Here is a 22,300-nt window from a genome sequence, read left to right on the forward strand (position 1 = left end):
CTCTTGAGAGCTTTACAAAGCCTTTGAGGATATGCATGTTTCCTGGTACTTCATCATTTCACCTGGTACCTAGCGCCAAGCTCAAAACCCTTCATGCCATTTAATGTCAGCGTGTCTTCCTCAGTGCATCCTCCAGGATGCAGTTTCATATCCTTTGCATGGAAGCTTTGCCTCTTAAAAGCCTTTCCCACCCAACTGCAGACTTCAATCAGCCAGGTACCTTCCTGTACCCCCCACATATGCCCAAGTGCACATCTTTGCCTGCATGTGGCCACAATCTTCCACTATGCTTCCACTCCCCAAGGTGAGGCTCTAGGATTTTGTCTTTTGAATACTATTATCTTTCCTGATCTTGGATCCCTGTGGCCCCCACTTTTGGCCACTGAGCATGGATTAAATCTGGTCTGCATTTATTCCCGGTTGTTTTATGTATGCTAACTTAGCCTCCCTTCAGTATAGTATAAGGAACTTGAGGTAGGAGCCCTTCCTCACTTTTTCTTTTCTTCTGGTCTCTCTAACTGTCCCCGGCACTGTGATATATATTAAGTAACTAAAGAGCTCCCAGGCATTTTTGAGAATATAGGCTCTTTAAGAACCAGCATATGTATTTCATTCTGCAAAGTAGTGAAGACCTCTGGAAGAGCAGCAATTGGGCTTTAATCTATAATACTTTGCACACACTAAATGTTCAATAAAAGATGCATTTATCAGAACTTGTGATAGCCAGGACTGATCTTCCACATGTTTTCAGGAGCATGGCCAATACCCCAAGGTAGCACAGAGAGGAATTTTCAAATAGATATTACCATGATCAAAAATTAAGTGCTGAGTGTTTGTTGGGCAGGGAAGGGGTAGCTGACCTAGACTCTTACCTCTTTTCAAATACTATAACCTTTATCTTTTCTATACATGGACTTCACGGGAAGGCAGAAAGACATAGCATAAAAGGGTCTCACATTGTTTTTATGCTCCCAGCATTGGATCATTAGGCTTAAGACATACTAAGATTGGGTACATCACCTCCCATCAAAGGCTGACAAGAAGTAAAATCTCCTTAGAACCTGGAGCATGGCTAGAACCACAGCAAATTTTCACTGTCTGCACCTGCACCCCCATTTTCACATCATCCACTTGATTCTTTAACTCATTATCACTTGCATTTGGCACATGGCCCACCAAGCCCTAACTGTATGAAACACTAATTACATAATATTTAATATTTCTGTTGCTTCAGGGTCACCAATGTGTTCATACATACTCTCATCTCCCATGAACTCTCTGAAGCTTCTGGTCCTAAGGGCCACCCCATTCTTCTTAAATGCATTCTTCCTTGACTCTTTGGTTTCCTTCCAACATTTCTAGCATTTCTTCTCTGCATCTTTCCTAATTCCCTTTTATTCTGCTTTTCTCTTTAAGGTGAGCCACAGGGTCCTCCCTTCCACCCTCTTTTTCCTCTATAATTCTCTCTCTTGCTCTGCATGACATTGTTGACTTCTGCCTTAACAACTCATTTCCTTGCACACCAACCAGTTTCTTTCTTTGATTTCTGTAATCCTGTTCATATGCTACTACTCTTCCAGTTGTCTGGGGCTAACATATTGGAATCATCTTTGACCTTAGCTATAGAGGAAAAGAGATGAATTAAGAATGACTCACCTGAGTAATAATGTCTTTATGCTACTTATAATGTAGGTACTAGGGTAGGGAAGGAAAGGCAATGGGGTGGGTACAGCCCAAATAAGACATAGATAATTACAATATCGTATAGAGAGTGCAAAGATGGAGCAAGTTCGCTCAACCCAGACTAGGGGGAAAGAGTGTTCAGGAAAGAAAGACGGAGTATAATTTGGTCATTTCACGACTTTTGCCTATTTAAAAAGTGACTTCCCATTGCCTACTTCATTAAGTACAAGCTTCACAGTGTAGGGGGAAAAACCCTCTAACTCATGAGGACAACAGTCTCTTCTGACCTTGTCTGTCATGATCCCCAACTGCAGATGCTATCCTCAATAAGACTGGAGTAAACACCATCTCTCAAATGTCTCTTGGGTACTTCCACCTAAATACCTTTGTTTATACAGCTTCCTTTCTACATTGTGCTTGCCTCCCCACCTCACTTCCACCTCCCTTCAGCCCCTACCATTTCCACTCTCCAATAGCTTCTTCCATTCTTCAAGACTCATCTTGAATAGTAACTACTGCAAAGAAGCATTTCTTTTTTTTTTTTATTTTACAAATAGTTTATTGTCAAATTGGTTTCCATAAAGCTCCCAGTGCTCATCCCCACAAGTGCCCTCCTCCATGCCCATCTCCCCCCTCCCCCCCACATCCATCAGTCCTCAGTTTGTTCTCAGTATTCAAGAGTCTCTCATGGTTTGCCTCTCTCCCTTTCCCCCACCATTTCCCCCCTTCTTCTCCCCCTTGTTCCTCCATTAAGTTCCTCCTAATCTTCCTATACGTGCCAACATATGATATTTGTCCTTCTCTGCCTGACTTATTTCGCTCAGCATAACACCCTCAAGGTCCAACCATGTTGCTACACAAGGCCAGATTTCATTCTTTCTCATTGCCATGTAGTATTCCATCGTATAGATACACCACATCTTCTTGATCCATTCGTTCATTGATGGACACTTAGGCTCTTTCCATGTTTTAGCTATTGTGGAGAGTGCTGCTATGAACATTGGAGTACATGTGCTCCTATGCATCAGCATTTCTGTATCCCTTGGGTAAATTCCTAGAAGTGCTATTGCTGGGTCGTAGGGGGGTTCTATTGTTAGTTTCCTGAGGAAACTCCCCACTGTTTTCCAGAGGGGCTGCACCAGTTTACATTCCCACCAACAGTGTAGGAGGGTGCCTGTTTCTCCACATCCTCGCCAGCATCTAGAGTTCTCTGATTTGCTCATTTTAGCCACTCTGACTGGCGTGAGGTGGTATCTCAGTGTGGTTTTGATTTGTATTTCCCTGATGAGGAGGGATGCTGAGCATCGTTTCATGTGTCTGTTGGCCATCTGGATGTCCCGCAAAGAAGCATTTCTGATTCCACTTCTCTACTTGCACTGCAAACATGGAGGTGACTTCCCCTCATTTGGGCAGCCCCAGCACCTCCTCTGTGGCTTTTGATGGCCCTTAAAGCCTGCCTTATAAGATCAGCTTTATCTGGTTTCCTCCTCTGCATTAACAGGAGAGAGACTGTAATCTCTTTGGGGGCAAAAGCATCCAGTAATTAATCCTTGAATTTCTCCCCCAGGACTGCACTAAACCGTGAGTGTGTGTGTGTGTGTGTGTGTCTGTCTGTGTGTGTGTTTTGTGTGTGTACCAGCCACCAAAGAAATCCTTTTTACATTTTCCCTTGTCTTAATCACCCCTCTCCCCTTGAATTCAGTCAATTTGTACTGTTATACTGACACGTGCCTATGCCACAATCCTAGCAAGTATTCAGTCCCATCACCTTTTCGTTTATAGAGTGAAAGAGATGGGTTTATGGAAGGTCCTTCTGAAGGCACCATCCTCATCTCTGCCCAGTGACATGCCAGTCTTTGGCAAGCATGCTTTATTGATTTCTCCAGCCAAGAAAGGCTCCATGTTGTATCAAAGCCAAGTCTGTTGAAACAGTAAGTTCTCTGCACCCACACCTGAATCTGCATAATTCTCCAAAGCCACAAGGTATAAATAAAAACTTCCAACAGGACAGCGGAGCGTTTGCCAGCTTTGGGAAGATAAATGGCCTGGGGACTTCTTGCTCCAAAGGCAGAATGGCTTGATTTCTGATTTTAATGTGGAAAAAGAGATGCTGGGATTCTAAGATTTTTTTTTCTTTCATTGCCAGAAAGTTATGGGTCACAACATGTAATTTGATTAATTCCTGGTTTCCAAGAGAAAACCTTAGGAGGAACCTTGGGAGGCCCAATAAAATAAGTATGTGCAATTGTTAAGACAGGAAAGGAAAAAAAATGACTTCCATCAGAGCCCACAAAGATTGTTTCCAGTCCCAAACATGGGTCCCCTGAGACAGCCTGGAAACCAAATTATTGTCAAATAGATGCTTACCTTTTACAACAGCTCACAGCAAAAGAAAACATATAGCTTAACATCTCTCCCACAACTCACCTTTCTTTTATTCTCTCTCTTTCTCTCTCTCTCTCTCTCTCTCAATCCTTTCCTTTCTCTTCCCCTCTCCCTGATGTTAAGCTTCTGGGTTTGAGCTCTTCTACCAATTAGATATGTACCATTGGGTGAGTCACTTGACCTTCTTAAGCTTTAGTGTGCTCATCAGGAAAATGAGGTGTTTATACTACATTGTTAAGATTCTTTTACTTCAGAGTCTAAATGTAAATGCAAACATGCTCTGTCTGTTCCCATGCAATCAGTCACATGAACGCTCTAAACATAAGGAATGATCTAATTTGTTGGGGGGTGGGGGGAGGTATGGAGAATTCCACCTTTTTTGAAAAGTGAGATCGAATGGCTAGAAGTGGCTGGAGCCAAAGATGAATGGAGTGAGTCACATAATTTAATACATGGACCAGAGAGATCTGTTTTGAAATTTCATTGCACAGCTAGTTAATTGGTCAACTTGGCTAATAACTTGAGCACTTGCTTCCTGGCTGTCCAATCTGTGTGTGCACATGCATGTGCATGTGTGTGCGTGTTTGCATTCAAACTGCATTGTATAAATCTGAGACTTTTAGAATCTGAGACTATCAGGTCTTGTTAGAACTCTTCCTACCATAGTCTCACTTGGGAAAACAAAGAGTGAAAAAAGATGAAGAGGTGTTTCAGCTGGATAACAGAGGAGACAGGACTGGGCCAGGTGCTCATAATCCTGTTAAACCACACAGCAGCCATTAGCTAATTAATTTTTCATTTCCTCCCACAGGATGACCCAGAATTCAACCTGGATTAAGATTAAACAGACTGCACTTCATCATCTTTTTATTTTTCACTCTTTCTTTTTTTTCCTGGTCTTAACTTTCTCCTCCCATGAGTCCTCTTCTTCCTTCTATTCTATTTGTAGAAAACGTTTCCCACACATGGTCCTTTGTATAGTATTCATGACATTTTGTCAATGTGGTTAATTCCCTCATCTGGACGCCTGCTTGGAGGAAGGTTTTGTATTATTTTTGGCTTGGGCATCCATTTCCTGCCTATGAGTGACAACCGAGACTGCCTCCCAAAATGCCCCATGGTGCTGATAAGAGGAGCTGGCAAAGGGCAAGAGAGAAGGCACAAGGAGAGGTGGAGCCATCCAGGCTCAAGGGAATCTACCTACCTACATGGCAAGACTCTGATATCTGAGAGGAGAGCTAAGGATTCATTCTCAATATGCATTCATTGTGATGAAAGTACCTGACATCTGGGGACTCAGGATGGCTACCTTGACTAATTAATGGCATTGGATGAAGAGGTGACATAGGTAAATTGACTTTTTTCACTGTTTCTCCAACATCAGATGGGAGCCTGGATAGCAGGGCTCAAGATGTCTGAACTTCCTGGCATAATATTAGGTCAAAATATGCAAAAATTGTTTCTAAGTGTCCTGAATGGGGAGAACATCATTCACACTAGAGCCCTCTTCCACCTCTTCCACCACCTAAGGAGAAGTTGGCTTTGAGAGCATGTGGCATCTTTCTGACTATGTGTTATCAAACTTGGATGGGTTTGCTCTTCTGGAATCTGCAGCACATCAGTACACTAGAGATGATGATGCCTGGTGGGAGAAAGGCGCACATGAAGGGCCATCAGGCTTCTTCCAGCTTTGGGTGTCTGTGGATGGCACCTTCCCACTCCTTATCCGTTATTTGGTCCAGACAAGCATTTTTATAAATGGAGATTTAGCAGATGGTATCCATTTAGAAAACAGATCAAAAGAGCCACTGCCTTCTGAAACAAACAAACAAACAAAAAAGCAGAAGGAGTAAAATAGAGAAAAATGGTAAAGAGTCTATGTGACTTCTAAGCTTTAGGTGTGTTGTAAGGGGGCTAATAATATACAATGCATCCATCTGCTGGGCCAGGGGGGTTGGGGAATGAATGATTTTCCAAGCAGGAAAGAGGAAATGGAGTGTGCAACTATTGCTATTGCTAAATGAAGTCTCTAATTTCTGTCTCCATAATGGTAATGACTTCCATTTATATGGTGTCTTCCGTCAGCTCTGATCTCAGGGAATGCTCAAAGTCCTCTCTTGACTTAGCTCCTAAATCTGGTCCTCAACAGGCTAAAGGATGGCATTTATATTTATGTCATAACTATTTTAGAAAAGACTAGCTTATGTGAAATAGGACACTGGGATGCTAAGGGAATGAATTCAGAGAGGAGAAAGAAAAAGTAGAGGGAGAGAAGTTGTAAGGAATACTGATGCCTTTTTCCAAGCAGGACACTCAGTATCATTCCTGGAAGAGACACCTCAACTCAGGTAAAGTCTCTTAAAGGTCTTAATGCCTCCAGTAACCTCAGCCTCATTTCCACGTGCCTTCCACCTTTTAATGGGACTTGGGATTTGGTGCTCCTTGAAGTGTATCACATTAAGGTGAGCACTCTTCAGGGAATCTTGACAAACTCTGACATCGAATTCCAAGAACTGCTAAAGGCATTTTTCCCCTGATGCTTTGGGGGTTCAGAAATAGGAGGGACATTTGGAATACAGGTGAGAAGAGGCCAAGGCTTAGAAGGGAGGGGAATGTTAGAGAAACTGATCTCTTCCAATAAGACATTCAACAAGATGTACAGGGACAATAGACATAACTCATATAGACATAGAAACCACCAATTATGGTTCATTAAAACACTGAAGAAAAAATCTCATATAACACAGAGTAAGCACAAAGCAGTAGTGAAAATAACTCTGAGAACTGGATTGCAGTAAGAACAGAGGTGGAAGCCTGTCCATGTAGATGTTTCCAGGCTAATGTCTAGAAAAGGTTGGGCCATAAGGGGTCCTTTTTTATTGGTTGGGAATTGAATAGAGGGATGTGGTCTTTTCTTAATTACTCCCTTCTGCAATTATCATATAATCACTGTGAAGATGCCTTAGGGAAAGGCATGTAATTGGGGAATAGATGGATATCTGAGAGGAAGGGCCATGGGGGATTATGTGAGCACTGAGCTGAGGACCAGGACCTGTGTTCTAGAGTTGCCTTAACTATTTGTGGCGTGTGTTCGAGCTGCAATGCAATGGCCAAAGCGCTGCGCTTAAAATCGCATAAGTAATGGGTTTCTAAACCTGAGCAGGTCACTTGATCTCTGAATCTCAGTGTCTTTGTAAAATAGGAATAAAAATACCTCTCTTCTAAGATTGCAGGGTAAGTGCCATCAAGAAATGCATGTGAAATGGCCTTAAGAACTGAAACATATTATATAAAAGAGCTCTGGCCCAACCCTGTCAGGTACAGATGAGTAGACACTATCCCAAAGAGACAGAATGCCATGCCTAAGGTCCTACGTAACAGAGTTGGGCATAGTACCCACTTTTTAGATTGAACCCAGCTTTCTTTTATGACACTGTCATAATGCCAATTTCTTTTCACCTGATGTGGTAGAGTGAAGAACAAATAAGAAGATAGGGAGAGGAAGGGGAATTTTGAAGAGAGTAATGGCCTTCATGTGAATGCAACCCAGACAGAGCTGTATGACTAGAGGGTGGGCACCTTCAGAGACACACAGGGATCAGAGATGGATCTCTAGCTGGGAAGCTTCATGAAGTCAATCAGCACCTGGCAATCCAGTCCAACCACAGAAAAATCTTGGTAAGACTGCTGAGAAACCTAATGAGCAATGATGGATAGAGGTTTTAACTTCTAACATCTTGCTTCTCAGGTCTGTTAGGTTAGGATCCTTGCTTGTAGGTTCTTAGTAATAACATGCCACCATTATTTTTTTGCTAAATAATGCCAAGAAAATACAAAAATTAAGAAAACCCTCTGTCCTTGGCTGGTTTTGGACCTGTGGATCAATTTCAACATATTGAAAGAGAAAGCAATATTTTTTCTCAATGTAAAAGTTTAATCTAGCAGCTCCTGTTCAGGTGGGATTAATTTGGGCTCTGTGTAAAAACACCCAAGTATCTTCAACAAAGTCTGATGATGAGAAACAGAAAAAACCCAGAAGAGAACATCCACTTTGGGCAATCATGAAGTGTGGGTCATTTATCACCTTCAGCAGGAGACATGACTGCTAATTGGTCTCTTCATTAACCAAGGAGAACATCCACCACTATAGCAATGCACAAGCTAGTGGCAATTTGGGGCAATCCTTCAGTGGTTTCCAACTCATAATCATATTTCAACTGAAGTCTGCTGGCCTAGAAAAATGACTCTGATTCCTCATGAATACACTGCCCTCACCTTCACTAATGATTGACTACCCGGGAGGGAAGAGGACGAAAAAGGGATACACATCACAAACAGAGGAGAAACACTACACCCAAACCTGATGTAAAGATGATTAGTCTTTTAAAAGCAGGCTACGGCTGGAGTGCTTTGTACTATGTGAGGGTAGGGGGAGCGGGAGAAATCCTTTCCTCTGTAGCTCCTAGAAAAAGAACTTCTACTCTTTTCCTTGTAAACAACTGTTCTGCTCTACAAGGATCTTATCACTTCTGTGATGTGTGGAAGGGACAAACAGATACTTATACTGAAGTATCAAGCTTCTGTGGCAAGGAAGGCCTGTGTGTGGGGAAGTTAGCAAGGAAATTCTGCCAGCAACTGACAAGGAATGAGCTCTTTCTAGTAGCAACCAGTACTTCAAGTTTAGAGATTAGTGGGGAAAATCCCATTCCCAGCAGACATGCCAAGAGACAGAGCAGTAAGGTCCCATTGGGCAGGAGGCTCACAATACCCTTCAGCCAGACTCCCTCCCCTTTGTGTGGGGAAATGATAAGTGGGGTCTGCTCAGGGCTGCTTATCAAATGCCCATAGACAAAAAGAAGACAAGATAGCCTGGAATTATGGCTCCCTCATTAGGTAGACTTGAGGATGCCCCGGTGGGCAGCTTCCAATGGCTCTGCCACAGACTTCTCACCTTGGATGTGGGACCTCTGGAGGTAGCATGCCATGTAAACTAGATATTGCTCCCATCCAGCATTGACATTCTTAAGATCTTGTTGGCATTCTTAGTGAGTTTTAGAGGTTTTATCCCACTAGCAAACTGCATCATCAGATCAGATGAGGACTTAAGAATAGCATCTCTAATAAAAAGCATACACACAGTGGGTGTGGTTTGTAGTCTAGGTAGCTACTGGGGCTGTCTCTGGGCCCATGGCTCCCAGGCAGTAACTCTGAGAGGAAAGACAGTAAATACCAAATAACAAATGTATAAATTGTGCTGCAAAGTCACATGTGAAGAACACCCATATCCACCTGGTCTCTACCTCTCTGCAAACTTGTGAATGCAATGTCTCAATGATGGCAGACTCCTGACATGCAAAGCCCAGCAACGAAATACTAAGACAGCCCAGGTCTGAGGAGAAATGAGGCCTTACCTGGAGATAGGGAGGAGTCGTAAGAACTTCTCTCCTTGCGGCTCATCTTGAAGGCTTGGATGTCCTTTTCCCTGTATGTCCCAAAGCCCTCATAGCTCCTCCTTTTACTCCCACTCATGTCACTGTCCCACTTGTCATTTGAAGGGGTCATGTCACTGAACACATCCAGGCTCTCGGATCTGGTGCTGCCACCGTCCCCACCACTGCCAGAGTACCTCTTTGTGCACGAGTCTGCAGGCTCACCGCTCAAGTCACCTTTGTCCTTGGCCTGTGTCCAATGCTGGGCATCAGAAAGTGACAGCGTAGACAGGGTGTCCACCTCAAAGTTGTTCTTGGAAGCTTTGTGGCCGGCTTCACTGTGCTGGTGCTTCTGCTTCTCCTTATGCTTATTCTTCTCACTCACTAGTGGGAGTTCCTTATCAGCACTACTCAGCCGCTCGCTAAGGATATGGCTGGAGAAGCCTGTGGCTTTGCCTGCAAAGAGACCGCTCAGGTTGTCATGGGTCCCCAGGATCCGGTCTTCCTTGTGCTTATGCTTGTGTTTGTGTTTTCTCTTGTGGAGCCGACCGCCGGACAGACCGGCACTGCCCGCCTTGGGAGGATTCAGGGATGGCTGAATGTCACTGAGGCCCATGCCAACAGGTCCCTGCAGGTGCACTCCATGCTTGGCTTTATGCTTAGCTGTACCAGACATCTTCACGTGGGAGCTTGTGTGGAACTGAGGTGGTGGCACTGTTGGCCTCATGAACGGGGACGCTGCTCCGAGCGTGTGCGACAGGTACAAAGGAGCTGGGTACTGACTGTAATAACCAAGGTTCATCATAGGCATTGATGTGTAAGGCATTCCATAGGGTGCATAGTAACTTCCACTGGGAATAGGGTAGCTGAACCCTTGTAAAAAAGGCACCTTTGTCATGGTGTCATTGGTTTTTGCAGGCCTACCACGCTTCTTCTTTGACTTCAGGTCTGAAGTCCTGCGAAGATAGAGCAATGGGTCATACTGGATATACGGCACCGGGTAATAGTGATCGAAATTAATCCGAAAAATGCTGGGATACGGATTCTCGTGGTAGAAGGTGTAACTCCGGTGGGAGATCCTGAACACCTGGAACTTGGTGATGAGCTCTTCCAGGTCTGCCAGAAACTGAAGGTCATCACGATTTTGCAGGCTTTTCCGTTTCCTCTTGTGCTTTGGCTTCTTGAGGCTTTCGTGGGCCAGGAAGTTGTCCACCATGAGATGCTTCTGCCGGTGGCCATGCCGGTTCTTTGTGCTGGTGTCAGACGGAATGGTCTCCGGGTTGTCCAGGGAGCAGAAGTCAAAAGAATACCTCCGTCGGGATTCTGAACTCTTCTCCGCTTGGTCAGACGTGCTGTTGTTGTCTGTCCCAATGCCACTGTCGCTTGGGATCGTCTCCTCACTGTGTGACTCGCTCACAGGGGACAGCGTTATTTCCTTGAGTGACCCAATCTCGCAAAGGTGGGAAGGTGAGTTGGCCATCAGCCTGGGGGGAGACAGCTTCCAGGCTCCACTATGTATTCCCTTTTGGGTTTTGGTTGGAAGAGCACTGATAGGCTGGAGATTTGGCATAGTTTTCAACTCTGAAAAATTGGTTTCAGTGCTGGCGGGGCTCAGGTTGCCATTTGACCCACCTAACTGTGTTGAAAGTGGGTGCATAGCTGCTGGTGAAGACGCCACAAGTGACTGAAAGTTGGAAGGCACGGCTGGAACATCCGGCTGGCTAGAAACAGGCCTTGGGTGCTTGATGGCTGTTTTGGGTTCCTCAGATGGGGGTGGCAGCTCTGCTCTTGGCTTCCTGCCCCTCTTCTTGCCAATGTAGATGGTTCCCCTCTTGCTGACATTAATCTGCTTGCCCAGTTTGCTCTCGATGGCTGCTGCCCCAGGACTGGTCTCTGGGGGAGCTTTAGCCTTCAGAGCAATGTTGCTGGAGCAGGACAAGATCTGGTTTAAGATATTTTTCCTCTTGAGTGTTTTCATCTTATTGATAGTTTTAATGGTCTTCTTATCCAACACCCCAAGCTTTCCAACTTTTTTGTGAAATTTCATCTCGCTCATGGGCTTGTCCTCTCCTGGCACTAGTTGGGCCAACTTAGCTAAACTGCGTCGTCTCTTTCTTTTCTTCGTGCCAGGAAACTCCCGGCTGATGGGACTAACCGGGCTGGTAGAAGTCCCCTCGTGAATTGTCTCAACCGTGAGCAAAGGCTGCTTTTTCGGCCGTCCTCGCTTCTTCTTGACTGGCGTGATCACAGTAAGACTGTCTGTGTTGGTGTACAGAGGGCTGGATGGGGTGATGGGATAGGCAGATGGCGGTTCCACCATCAGTTTATCGGAGGTGGCCATGACTGCCTCCCGAAGCATACTGGTGGGCTTTGGTTTGCTGCATGTCCACCTCCGTTTTGCAGCAAATTTGGGATGCTGGATTTCTGGCAGCTTTCTCGATGGAGAGTGGTCCGTGCACGCTGGAGGCGTCACGATCATGGGTGGCTTCCGCTGCTTAGACACACCACCTGGAACGACTTTCTCGGCATCGCCACCTGTTTCAAGGCCAACTGAGGGGGACTCGTTCTCTATCATTTTACTCAACTTAGGGACACGAGGATCTTTCTTATTTCCCTCAGGGTTGGAAAGTATCCTGTTAACCACTTCACTGCTCATAGTGATTCCAGAAGCCAGGGCTTTCTCTGGCATGATCTTTTCCACCACTGCTTTGATGGACTGTCTCTTCTTCCTCTTATGGCTGGTTGGATCTAGACAGGGTGCCTTGATAGGGATAGTAATCCGGACATGACTTGAGTCATTTTCAGGATTACTGACAGAACTCGTGTTCTGCCTGGCTGGTGATGCCTCTTGGGCATTATCTGCAGAGTAGCCTTCCCTTTTCCCTTCTGTATTGTCAAATGCTTTCTGGGCATTCTTGACCCAGTCCAGGTCTGGGTTTGATATGGTTTGACTTATCACATCTTTTTTACTGGACTTTTTCTTGCTGCCTATAGTAGGTGGTTCTGGGGGCTCCTTCACAACTCCGTTATCTTGATCTACCAAGGGCTGAAGCCCGTTGCACTCGACAGAGCTGCTGGGTGGGGCTGGTGAGCTGTGGCTGCCTGGGGATGGAACCACACCTCCCAAGAGCAGATCTTTGCTGCTGTTGGACAACTGACTCCATGTGCTCCCTGCACTGCCTTTTTTACCCTGGACCTTTGCAAAGGAAGCCACGGGCTCAAGAGCGGGGATCTTGCTGGTGCTTGCAGTTTCTCTGCCAGACTCTGGACTGATGAAGCAATTCTGAGTGGCAGGTCCACTGTCAGAGTTGGTGGACCAGTCCATGTGGTTCTGGCTGCTGCTTTTTTGCTGGTGCTTTGGTTTTAAGGTGTCACTGGTGACGTCCTGTGGGAGGCCTGGGTCATAGTGGAGAGCTGAGTGTTTCTGTGGCCGCTCGTAAGCCTAAGGGTGAGGAGGGTAGAGAAGGAGAGAGAAAGAGAAATAAAGATGAGCATGTTGGAGCTATTTAAAATTCAATGTCAAAAGGCTTAATTGTTTTAAAGTTGGAAATGGCCACCTTTAATTCCAGAATGCATTTGAAGATTTTCTCATTTGCAGAAGTAAAAATATGTTGCACTGATTTGGAACATTAATAAGGATGCTTTAATCACTGTCTTTCCCCCCTAAACAATTGGAGCTTTTATCAATCTTGGTTGAATGCAGTCTCAGACTAGAAGACAGGCCCTGCAGGTCACTTAACTCGGTGCCTGACTTGTATGCATGAAAAAGCTGAAACAGGGAGTCCTGCCCATGGTGGCAGAGCCCAGGAGAGAATGTGAACTTCCCAACTCCCTGGTCCCTTTGCCGAACTCCAGCTGCCTGTTACCTCTGTTCCCGCTTCCCCTCCAACTCGCGTCTTTCCTTTGCTTCTCCTACTGAAGTTCATTTCTGTTTGCACTTGACCTGGGAGTTTAGCATCTCTGTGCTCAAACAAGTAGCTCACTGGGAACTACTGCACCCAGGGAACCAAAACAGCACAAGCTGAGGAACTGAGGGGGGGATAGGAAGACCGTATGAGGGAAAGGAAGTCAGTCAAGGACATGGAGAAGAATTGGAGCAAGGAAGAAACTTGAAAAACCTTCCACCTTTCTGACTTTTAGGAATGGTGTGGTGTTGGGAGTTAGCACGCTAAAGCATCCTGAAGCCCAGGTTAGGCACTGACAGCTCTCTTGAGAAAACCCCTGAACAATTTCAGAAGGAACTTTGAGTCTCCTGAACAAATGGGCCGAGAAAAATAAACACATGGTCACTCAAGATCACTTCTCCCAACTCTGTCAGTTGTGCATTTCCCAGCATGAATTCTACAGGAAAGTCTCCAGACTTCAGCACTTTCCTCAGGACTGAGTCTTCAGTCGGGAAAGGCAGAATGTGTGCTAAAGGCCTCACATAGCCAGGGCCTACTAAGTCACAGAAGGAGAAGATAGTAAACACCTCTTTTTAAGATATTAAAAGTTTTTTTTCTAAGGCTTATTTATTTTTGAGAGGGTGCGCAAGCTGGGAAGGGGCAGAGAGAGATGGGAACAGAAGATGTGATGCAGGCTCTGTGCTGACAGCAGTGAGCCCGATGAGGGGCTTGAACTCATGAACTGTGAGATCATAACCTGAGCTGAAGGTGGATGCTCACCAACTGAGCCACCCAGGTTCCCAAGACATTACACATTTTTAATGTAGATACGCTTACTGCAGATAGATTTTAAGCCATGCTATCAGTACAAAAGAACCATTCTACAAAGTTTATCATAAGTACTATTTTATACATACATGCAGTAAATGTACAGAATGCATTATCCTAAGATGTGTTAAAGAATGGAAAATACTAGTAAATTGAAGAAAGCTTTGGATAATATCTCCACTGAGAAATAAATGATGGTTGACTTAGTGGACTCAGGGAGTTGTAACCTGTAATATGTATCTGTCTTTATCTGTGTATCTACCCATGTGTCTACCATCTATCTGTACCTATTTGCCACTGATGCTCTAGCATTTATGCTTCATAAGAAAACATTGCTTATAGTCCCTATTAAGAATCAAAACACAGGTGTCAGAAAACATTATGGGTAAAATTCAGTGCAATAAAGCAAGTAGGGTTTTTGTTTTTTTTTTTCCACCCTGGTACCTGGTATCTCTAGGGTTATTTTATGCCTCCCTGATTTTGTGAAATCCTGTTTATACTTCCAATATTGGACTCTGTTTTTTAAGTATCATGAGAGAGTCTCCTCAGGCTATGCCTATAAGTGCCAAGGAGAAAATTAAGACAAAAATTTACTTTTTGTATTTACTTTTTTCTTCATCTTGCAATATTTAGGGGACATCACCATCATCAACATCTAGTCTAATCTTGTACTTGACTTTGCTAGAAATTACTGCTGTGGACATAAGCTGCTGTCTCATTAAAAAAAAAAATACAGAAATCTCATTCATGGCATAAAATGTTGAATGCCACTTATCTTTTATGAATCAGGGCTCTACTAATTTGTCATTTGTGCTTTAGATTTTGGTTGGCACTGTGTGTATACTCACAGGATGACAGGTCTACAAAAGGGCTTGGGAACAAAATTTTCCACTCTTTAGTGCAATAGCATAAGTGGTAACTCATACTAGAATACTTCTGAGAGTTAGTGTTGGTACTTCCTAAACATTATAGTGCAAAAAAAATCTGAGTTCCTAGTTTGGACTCTGGCAAAGCAGGACTTACAGTCACCCTGTTTCCCCTGCCTCCTCACTTTCTTACCACCCCTCTACACTTTTCTAGATCTGGTCTTTGAAATCCACAGCAGGACTTCATAGTGAAGCTGGAATTTTTGGCCCCTTATCCCACCAGTTCCCTTAACTGCTCCATCTTTTTCTTCCTGGAATGTAGCAGAATCCTTAACTAATACTCTTCATGTTCGAATCTCAGTTCTATTGTAGGGAGGCCCTCTACCTTACAGAAATACTCCTGTTAGAAGTTTTCATGAAAACGGTACGTCGTCTTTATTGTACTTTTATTTTAGTTTTAATTTTACATTTGATTTGTGCATTAATTGAATTAATGCCCATTTCCCTTTCTAGCCTGTACACACCATCACACAGGTACCAAGCACAGCGCCTGGCAAATAGTAGGCACTCAACAAACATTTATTGAATAAATGAAGGAATACACATTTTGCTCTGGGTATATTTCATTTTTATCAATAGTGAGATTAATGGCCTATATATTATAACATATTGTCTGCAAACACAGTTACCCCCTGCAGTCTAATTTCTTATGCCATTCCTTCTGCATGCACCATTGTCTCTCATAAAGACATCGATCACAATCCTCATAATGCTTTGTGCCATTTATTTGTGTACTCTTCTGTCTCCTTCTCCTCGACTGTAAGTACTTTGAGGTCAGAGACTCATTTATCTTCTTATCCCTTGTGCCTACTACAAAGCAAACCACCCAGAAAGTTCCCAGTAAATGCTTGTTGAGTGAATAAACAAAATCATGTATGAAATGCCTATTGTCATGACAAAATAGGTGGCTGCACACAGAAGATAATCAACTTTTAGTCATTCATTTGATAATGCTCATAAGGAAATTGGAGCGCTCAAATGCATTAGGTGTTGAACAACAAACAAAAAAATTCTTCCCAAATACTTAAGGACTAAAGGCATTTGCAAGGTAACTCCCTTTCAATGCAATTTTTACTGCTAGTTCTCCCTCATCTCCTGTTAGTTATTTCACTTTCCAATTAACCCTGCCTTTGGGGAAGGCCATGTGACTGTCAGGAGGGTAGATTTCACTCTGGCAGTTGAAAGGTGGGGTCTGCTCACTTACACCCAGGGCAGACCGGCTGAAAGTAATGCAGTTAAGTGTGCCTGGTTCCCAGTGCCTCCATCTGGACACTGCCTGATCTCATTGTTTCTACCATTTCAGCCGCAATTTGCCCTGCTGGGAGAGCTGCACAATCAAAGGGCAGGGTGGACAAAAGAGAAGCACAACAAAGGATCAAGACTAATGGGGGGAAATGGTGCTTTAAACCCTGCACTGAGCTGGGCTGCAGTGAAGGGGCAAAGAGAACTGAGAAGGACTGCTCTCTAAGGGGTCCGGGAGAACATGGCTTTTCTCCAGTCTTGGCTGATGGCTATATCCCGTTGCATTTCACGGAATCCCATTTCTTCATCTGTCAGCCATGACATATTATATACACAATGGTAAGGCTGTCAGTTCCAATATGTCCTGCACTGAGAATGGAGTACTTACTCCATTGAGACAGAGATGGACGTGACAAAACAGGCCCCTAGCTCAATGCTGGCTGGGGCAAGTGAGGGGCTCCCCCTCCCACCCTTCCAGCGGTCAGTCTCCCTGTGGGGGTCTTTGACTGAGGGCTTTATTGACCCACTTAGCACATGTTTCCATTTCCCCCGTAGATTCTGCATTTTTCGGGAATGAGACCTGAATCTTTTAAGGCCTCTTTGCTACCTTTCATCCATGGCAGGAGCATTGCCTAAAATGGATACCAAATAAGGGGAGGCCTGATGGTATTCTACATTGGGCTGATTATTTTTGTGGAACGCTTTAAGTACCAACTAAGTCCCAGCATATCTCTTGGCTGTTCCCTCCCCACTGCCCCATGAATTTTTTTGTAAAACATACAGTCACTTTGAAGTTGTGGCTTACTTTTATAAGAAAAATGCGTTCCATGCCCATTCAGCCTAGATGCCAAATGCTCATCACTGAACCTCCATTCTGAAAACTAGACAGATATGTCTTCTAAAGGATGTGCTTATACAAGCAGGTTCTTCTGCAATGTGAAGAATTATTTTGTAGTGGCTACCTATCCCCTTCCCTACAACCAATGTATAATAGATCATATACATTTAAATTTTGCATAAGTTAGATTACTTTGTAAAGAGCACTTGATTTTTGTCAAGAACAAGCATGAGATCGCTGCATAAAAACTTGAAAAATCCATAAAAATGGGAAGAAAATGAGTCACCCAGTCTTATCTATGGCTTATCTAAAGTAAGGGTTGTCACAGTGAGAGAAGAGGGCTATTTGGGTCTGAGAAAAATCATATAACTCATCAAAAATCAAGCATGACTTTGTGGGAGATAAACTACTCTTTTGGGTTAGCTGTGTTTGTGCTACTTTCTGCTGACACTGATAATTTAAATTTACTGTTTGTGAGATATTTTGCTTTACAAGAGTAGGAAAATATGCCTGGGTATGAAGGGATGGGGGGAGCTTTTGCTCTGAATTTGGCAATTGATGCTTCTCAAGATGGGATCCTGGATTGCTGTACCAGAACTATCTAAGGTACTGGTTATTAATACAGATCCTTGGGACCCACTGCAGATCTACTGATTGTAACCTTCTAGAGTAGGACCAAGGAATGGCATTTTAACATGCTCTCCAGACAATTGTGAAGCACAATCAAGTTTTAAAAGCACTGATCTAATGTTTCAATACCATAATTCCTCTGGGGTGGGGCTCTTCTGTGGTTGCCATGACATCTGTAGCACTTTTTGGTGGTACATGTGCAGAACAAATCACCATAGGCCTGTTAGGATATGCAATTTGGCACCAGTGAGCATTCTTGTTTTGCTCTCTGAACTCTTTGTAATTTACATAGTAAGAAACCCTAACACTGTACCCTGTTTAGATATTCCAAGTACACTGCAAGGTGAGGTGGGCAGAAAAGACAATGGTGTGGGTGGATGAGTGTGTTGTCCTCCCAGAAAGACTTTGGAATGCAGGTGTTCATGACCTCCCACCCTGGGATTTCTATTTCCCCAACTCATGCAGGCCAATCCCCAGAGCCCTGGGGTATCCTGGCATTTATCTCTGAGGCTCAAAGCAAGTGATCAAGCCTGAGCAAGAACTGAGTGTGGGAGACAAGGAATGCAACCAGAAACTGTCTGATGAAAGCTTCTCAACCCTGGCTGTACATTAGAATCATCAGGAAGCTTCATAAAGAAAACCATGCCTGGGATCTAACTCAGACCAATTAAATCAGCATTCTAGAAGTAGGGTCTGAACAGCAGTACTTTTTTTCAAAGCTCTTGGTTATCCCAATAAGCAGACAAAGTTGAGAACCACCGGATTATATCAAAGACAAGGGTCTGGGTGAGGGACTAGAGAGGCTCTGATATTATCAGGAGATGTTTCAGCTCAGTGGTTTTCAAATGTGTTCCACAGAGTCCTAGGATTTTGTAAAGACATTTCTGAACTATAGCCAGTGGATGGGGCAAGAGAGATGCTCCACATCATTCTCTTAACCCCCAAATAACCAGAACAGCCTTGCAAAGGATTTCATTTATGAATGTGGGGGTTGGGGAGAGACAGGTCTATCACTTAAAGAAAGACTTTGAGAATGACTCTTTAGGCTCATGAATAGGAAGAACCCATATACCAGCTTCCACTGAACTTGAACCCAGAGGATCTCTCCTCAACCTAGTTCATTCCTGTATTTGTTAATGGTAGGTATAGAAGAATGTCACTAAGTACCTTATTTGAACCATGGCCTTACGATCCTCTGATTTCATGGGTGTGATGGACTGAATGTTTATGTCTGTCCAAAATTCATATGCTGAAATCCTAAACCCCAATGTGATGGTATTAGGAAATGGGGTCTCTGGGAATACAGTGTGATTAGGTAATGAGGCAGAGCTTTCATTAATGGGATTAATGCTCCTATTATAAGAGACACCCCAAAGAGCTCTCTTGTCCTTTCCCATGTGAGGCATAAGACAAATGAGAGCCATCTCTGAACCAGGAAGCAGGTTCTCATCAGACACTGAATCTGCCAATCTTGGACTTGATCTTGAACTTCCTAGCTGTCAGAACTATGATAAATAAATTTCTGTTGTTTATAAGCCACCCGTTCATGATATTTTATTATAGCAGCCTGAACAGAAGCACTACCCAGCTATTAAATGGACATAACGTTTTCAATTATGTATATAAAATGAATGTGTCCTCATTTCCTGTCACATGAATTGCCCTGGGAAGTCACCTTGATTTAATTCCCATAGGAACTATTCCTGATTTGCTGTTTGGGGGCTGTGAGTGATACTAACACACTCCTTTTCCTCAGGGTGATAACAGCTGGTGCAAAGACAGAGGCCCCTAACATATGCTTCCTTCAGTACAGGGTAATTCTGCATAATTTAAAATGATCATTGACTTCATTCCAGCCACAATGTTATAATAGGTATTAGACTTACCCTTTCCATGGAAACAAATATAAAACTGAACAAAATATATGAAGCAACTCTTTTCAGGCAATGGACCAGAGATAATATGGGATGTGATTCTAGAGAGAAGGAAACTCGTGAGGGCCCTGTAGCCTTACTTTTTGCCTGGGAGCACATTCTGGAGCATGGACCCAGAAAAGTGGAAGCCAGAAATTTGTGATCTCACACAAATAGAAGAAATAGAGATCAGAGTATGGGGCCAAGGGAACTGAAACATGAGAGACAGGGTAATTGAGAAGAGGGAGCCATGTAGAAAAGAAACCCTAGAAACCTTTATGGTGATCTTCTTATGTCTTTGGCCAATTTTTAACCTGCACGTGAAGGCAAGACTCCATGAACCAACAGAGTGAAGCTACTGGGGGTCCATATGCTGAACATAGAGTCCTGAGATCACTAATACCTGGCAGTGTTGGATTTCTGCTTAGCCAGAGTAGGGTAACTTTAATGAATATTCCAGACATTCAGTAGATATTCTAGAAATGGTACTCCTTAAAAGTAAGATTACACTAGCCCCAGAATAGAAACTATGTTAGTCCCTCTCTAACAAGGTTTGAAAAAAAATCCTCAATAGAATAAAGCTAATCTGCCAGTCAATTAACTACCTATCAGAACAAAGTCAAGCTCTTTAAAGGAAAACAACAAAATCCAGAATCTATACAATATAATATCTACAATATCCAGGACATAATAAAAGATGTATCAGACAATCAAAGAAATAGGCAAATGTGACCCACAACCAAGAGAATAGAGAAAGATCCAAGGCCCTCAAAACAATTGTTATGAAAATGTTCAAGCGTTGAAAGGAAGCGATGAACATAATCAATGAACATATGAGGAATCTCAGCATAGAGACAACAATTCTACCAACATAACCAAATGAAAATTCTAAGTTGGGAAAATATAATATCTGAAATGCAAAATTCACAGGACGAATTTAATAGCTTATAGGACAATGCAGAAAAGAAGTTCAGTGAACATGATGAGGAAACAGTAGAAATGATCCAAACTGAAAGAAGGGGGGAAAATGTAAACAAAAAAACAAACAAAAATAAACAAACAAAAAAACCAAGGCTTCAGTGCCCTGTGGAAGAGTATCAATAAGTCTAACATATATAGGTAGCATCCCAGAAGTAGAGAAGGAGAATAGTGCATCTGCAGCTTACGACTTTTATAAAAATAATATTTACAACAAGAAACCAGAAATAAGAGAGTTGTATATAGAAGTATACTTGACCCTCGAACAACATGGGTCTGAACTACATGGGTCTATGTACATGCAAATTTGTTTCAATAAATACAATACACTACCGTAAATGTATTTTCTTTGCTTTATGATTTCCTCAATAATGCTTTCTTTCTCTATAGCTTACCTTGATTACACAGTAAACTTACAAAATATGTGTTAATCAACTGTTTACATTATCAGTAAGGCTTCCAATTAATAGTGAGCTATCAGTATAGTTAAGTTTTGGGGGAGTCAAAAGTTATAAACAAATATTCAACCATACAGTAATCAATGCTCCTAATCCCTTTGTTGTTCAAGGTCAACTGTATGTTTGTTAAAATTCTTATATTTGAAGGGATGTAATAATAGTTTAAAGCAGTCTGTGATACTTGGTGCACATTGTAATCTCTAGAGCAAACTCTAAAAATAAAACAAAGTCATGTATCTAAAATGCCAATAGAAGAAAACTTATGGAATGTAATGAAAGTTTAATTAATCCAAAAGAAGGCAGCAAAGGAGGAAAAAGAATGAAGAGAGATGGGACAAAGAGAAAACATAACATGGTAGACAAACTGAACACTAATGGTAATTACATTGACTCGAAATGTATTAAATACTCCAAAACAGCAACAACAATACACAGGATAGATTGTCAGACTGAACAAAAATGTAAGACCCAATTGTAGGCTGTTTACAAGAGATACTTTTAAATGTACGAATGCAGACAGCTTAAAACTAAAAGGATGGAAAGAGATAAAATACACAAACATTAAGAATGCTGGAGACACTCAATTAACACAATGCAAAATAGGCTCCAGGACAAAAGATAGTTTGATAATTAGGGGCATTTTAAAATGATATAAATAAAAAGTCAATTCATCAAGAAGACACAATACTACTAAATTTGTTTGCAACTCAGGACTTCAAATACTTGAGACAAAAACTAACAGAATTAAAGAAAGAGACAATTCCACAATAAAAGGGTTTTAAGGGGAACCTGGGTGGCTCTGTCGGTTCAGCATCCGACTCTTGATTGTGGCTCAGGTCATGATCTTGGAGTTTGTGGGTTCGAGCCTTGTATCAGGCTGCACGCTGACAGCAAGGAGCCTGCTTGGGATTCTCTCTCTCCCTTTCTCTCTGACCCTCCCCCATGCACAATCACTCTCTTTCAAGATAAATAAACTTAAAAAAATAAATAAATAAAAGAATGTTGACACTCTTCCTGCTAGAACAGATTGACCAAAGAAATTGGGAAAAAAAATGTATAGAAGATTTGATCAACATTCAGCCAACTGAACATTACCCACCAGCAAA

At 42.9% G+C, this 22,300-nt stretch overlaps 1 protein-coding gene across 1 annotated transcript in view; it reads right to left on the reverse strand.

Annotated features, from left to right (window-relative positions):
• The window catches only part of SETBP1 (SET binding protein 1), a 194,268-nt gene that overhangs the window by 97,305 nt on the left and 74,663 nt on the right, over positions 1–22,300 (reverse strand). The window contains exon 4 of the mRNA XM_039228833.1: positions 9,480–12,939. Coding sequence (XP_039084764.1) covers positions 9,480–12,939 — 3,460 coding nt within the window. The remainder of the gene's footprint in view (positions 1–9,479; positions 12,940–22,300) is intronic.

The sequence above is a fragment of the Hyaena hyaena genome, unplaced genomic scaffold (genome assembly GCF_003009895.1).
Source record: "Hyaena hyaena isolate Hyena2069 unplaced genomic scaffold, ASM300989v1 scaffold_33, whole genome shotgun sequence".
In the NCBI taxonomy this organism is placed as follows: domain Eukaryota; kingdom Metazoa; phylum Chordata; class Mammalia; order Carnivora; family Hyaenidae; genus Hyaena; species Hyaena hyaena.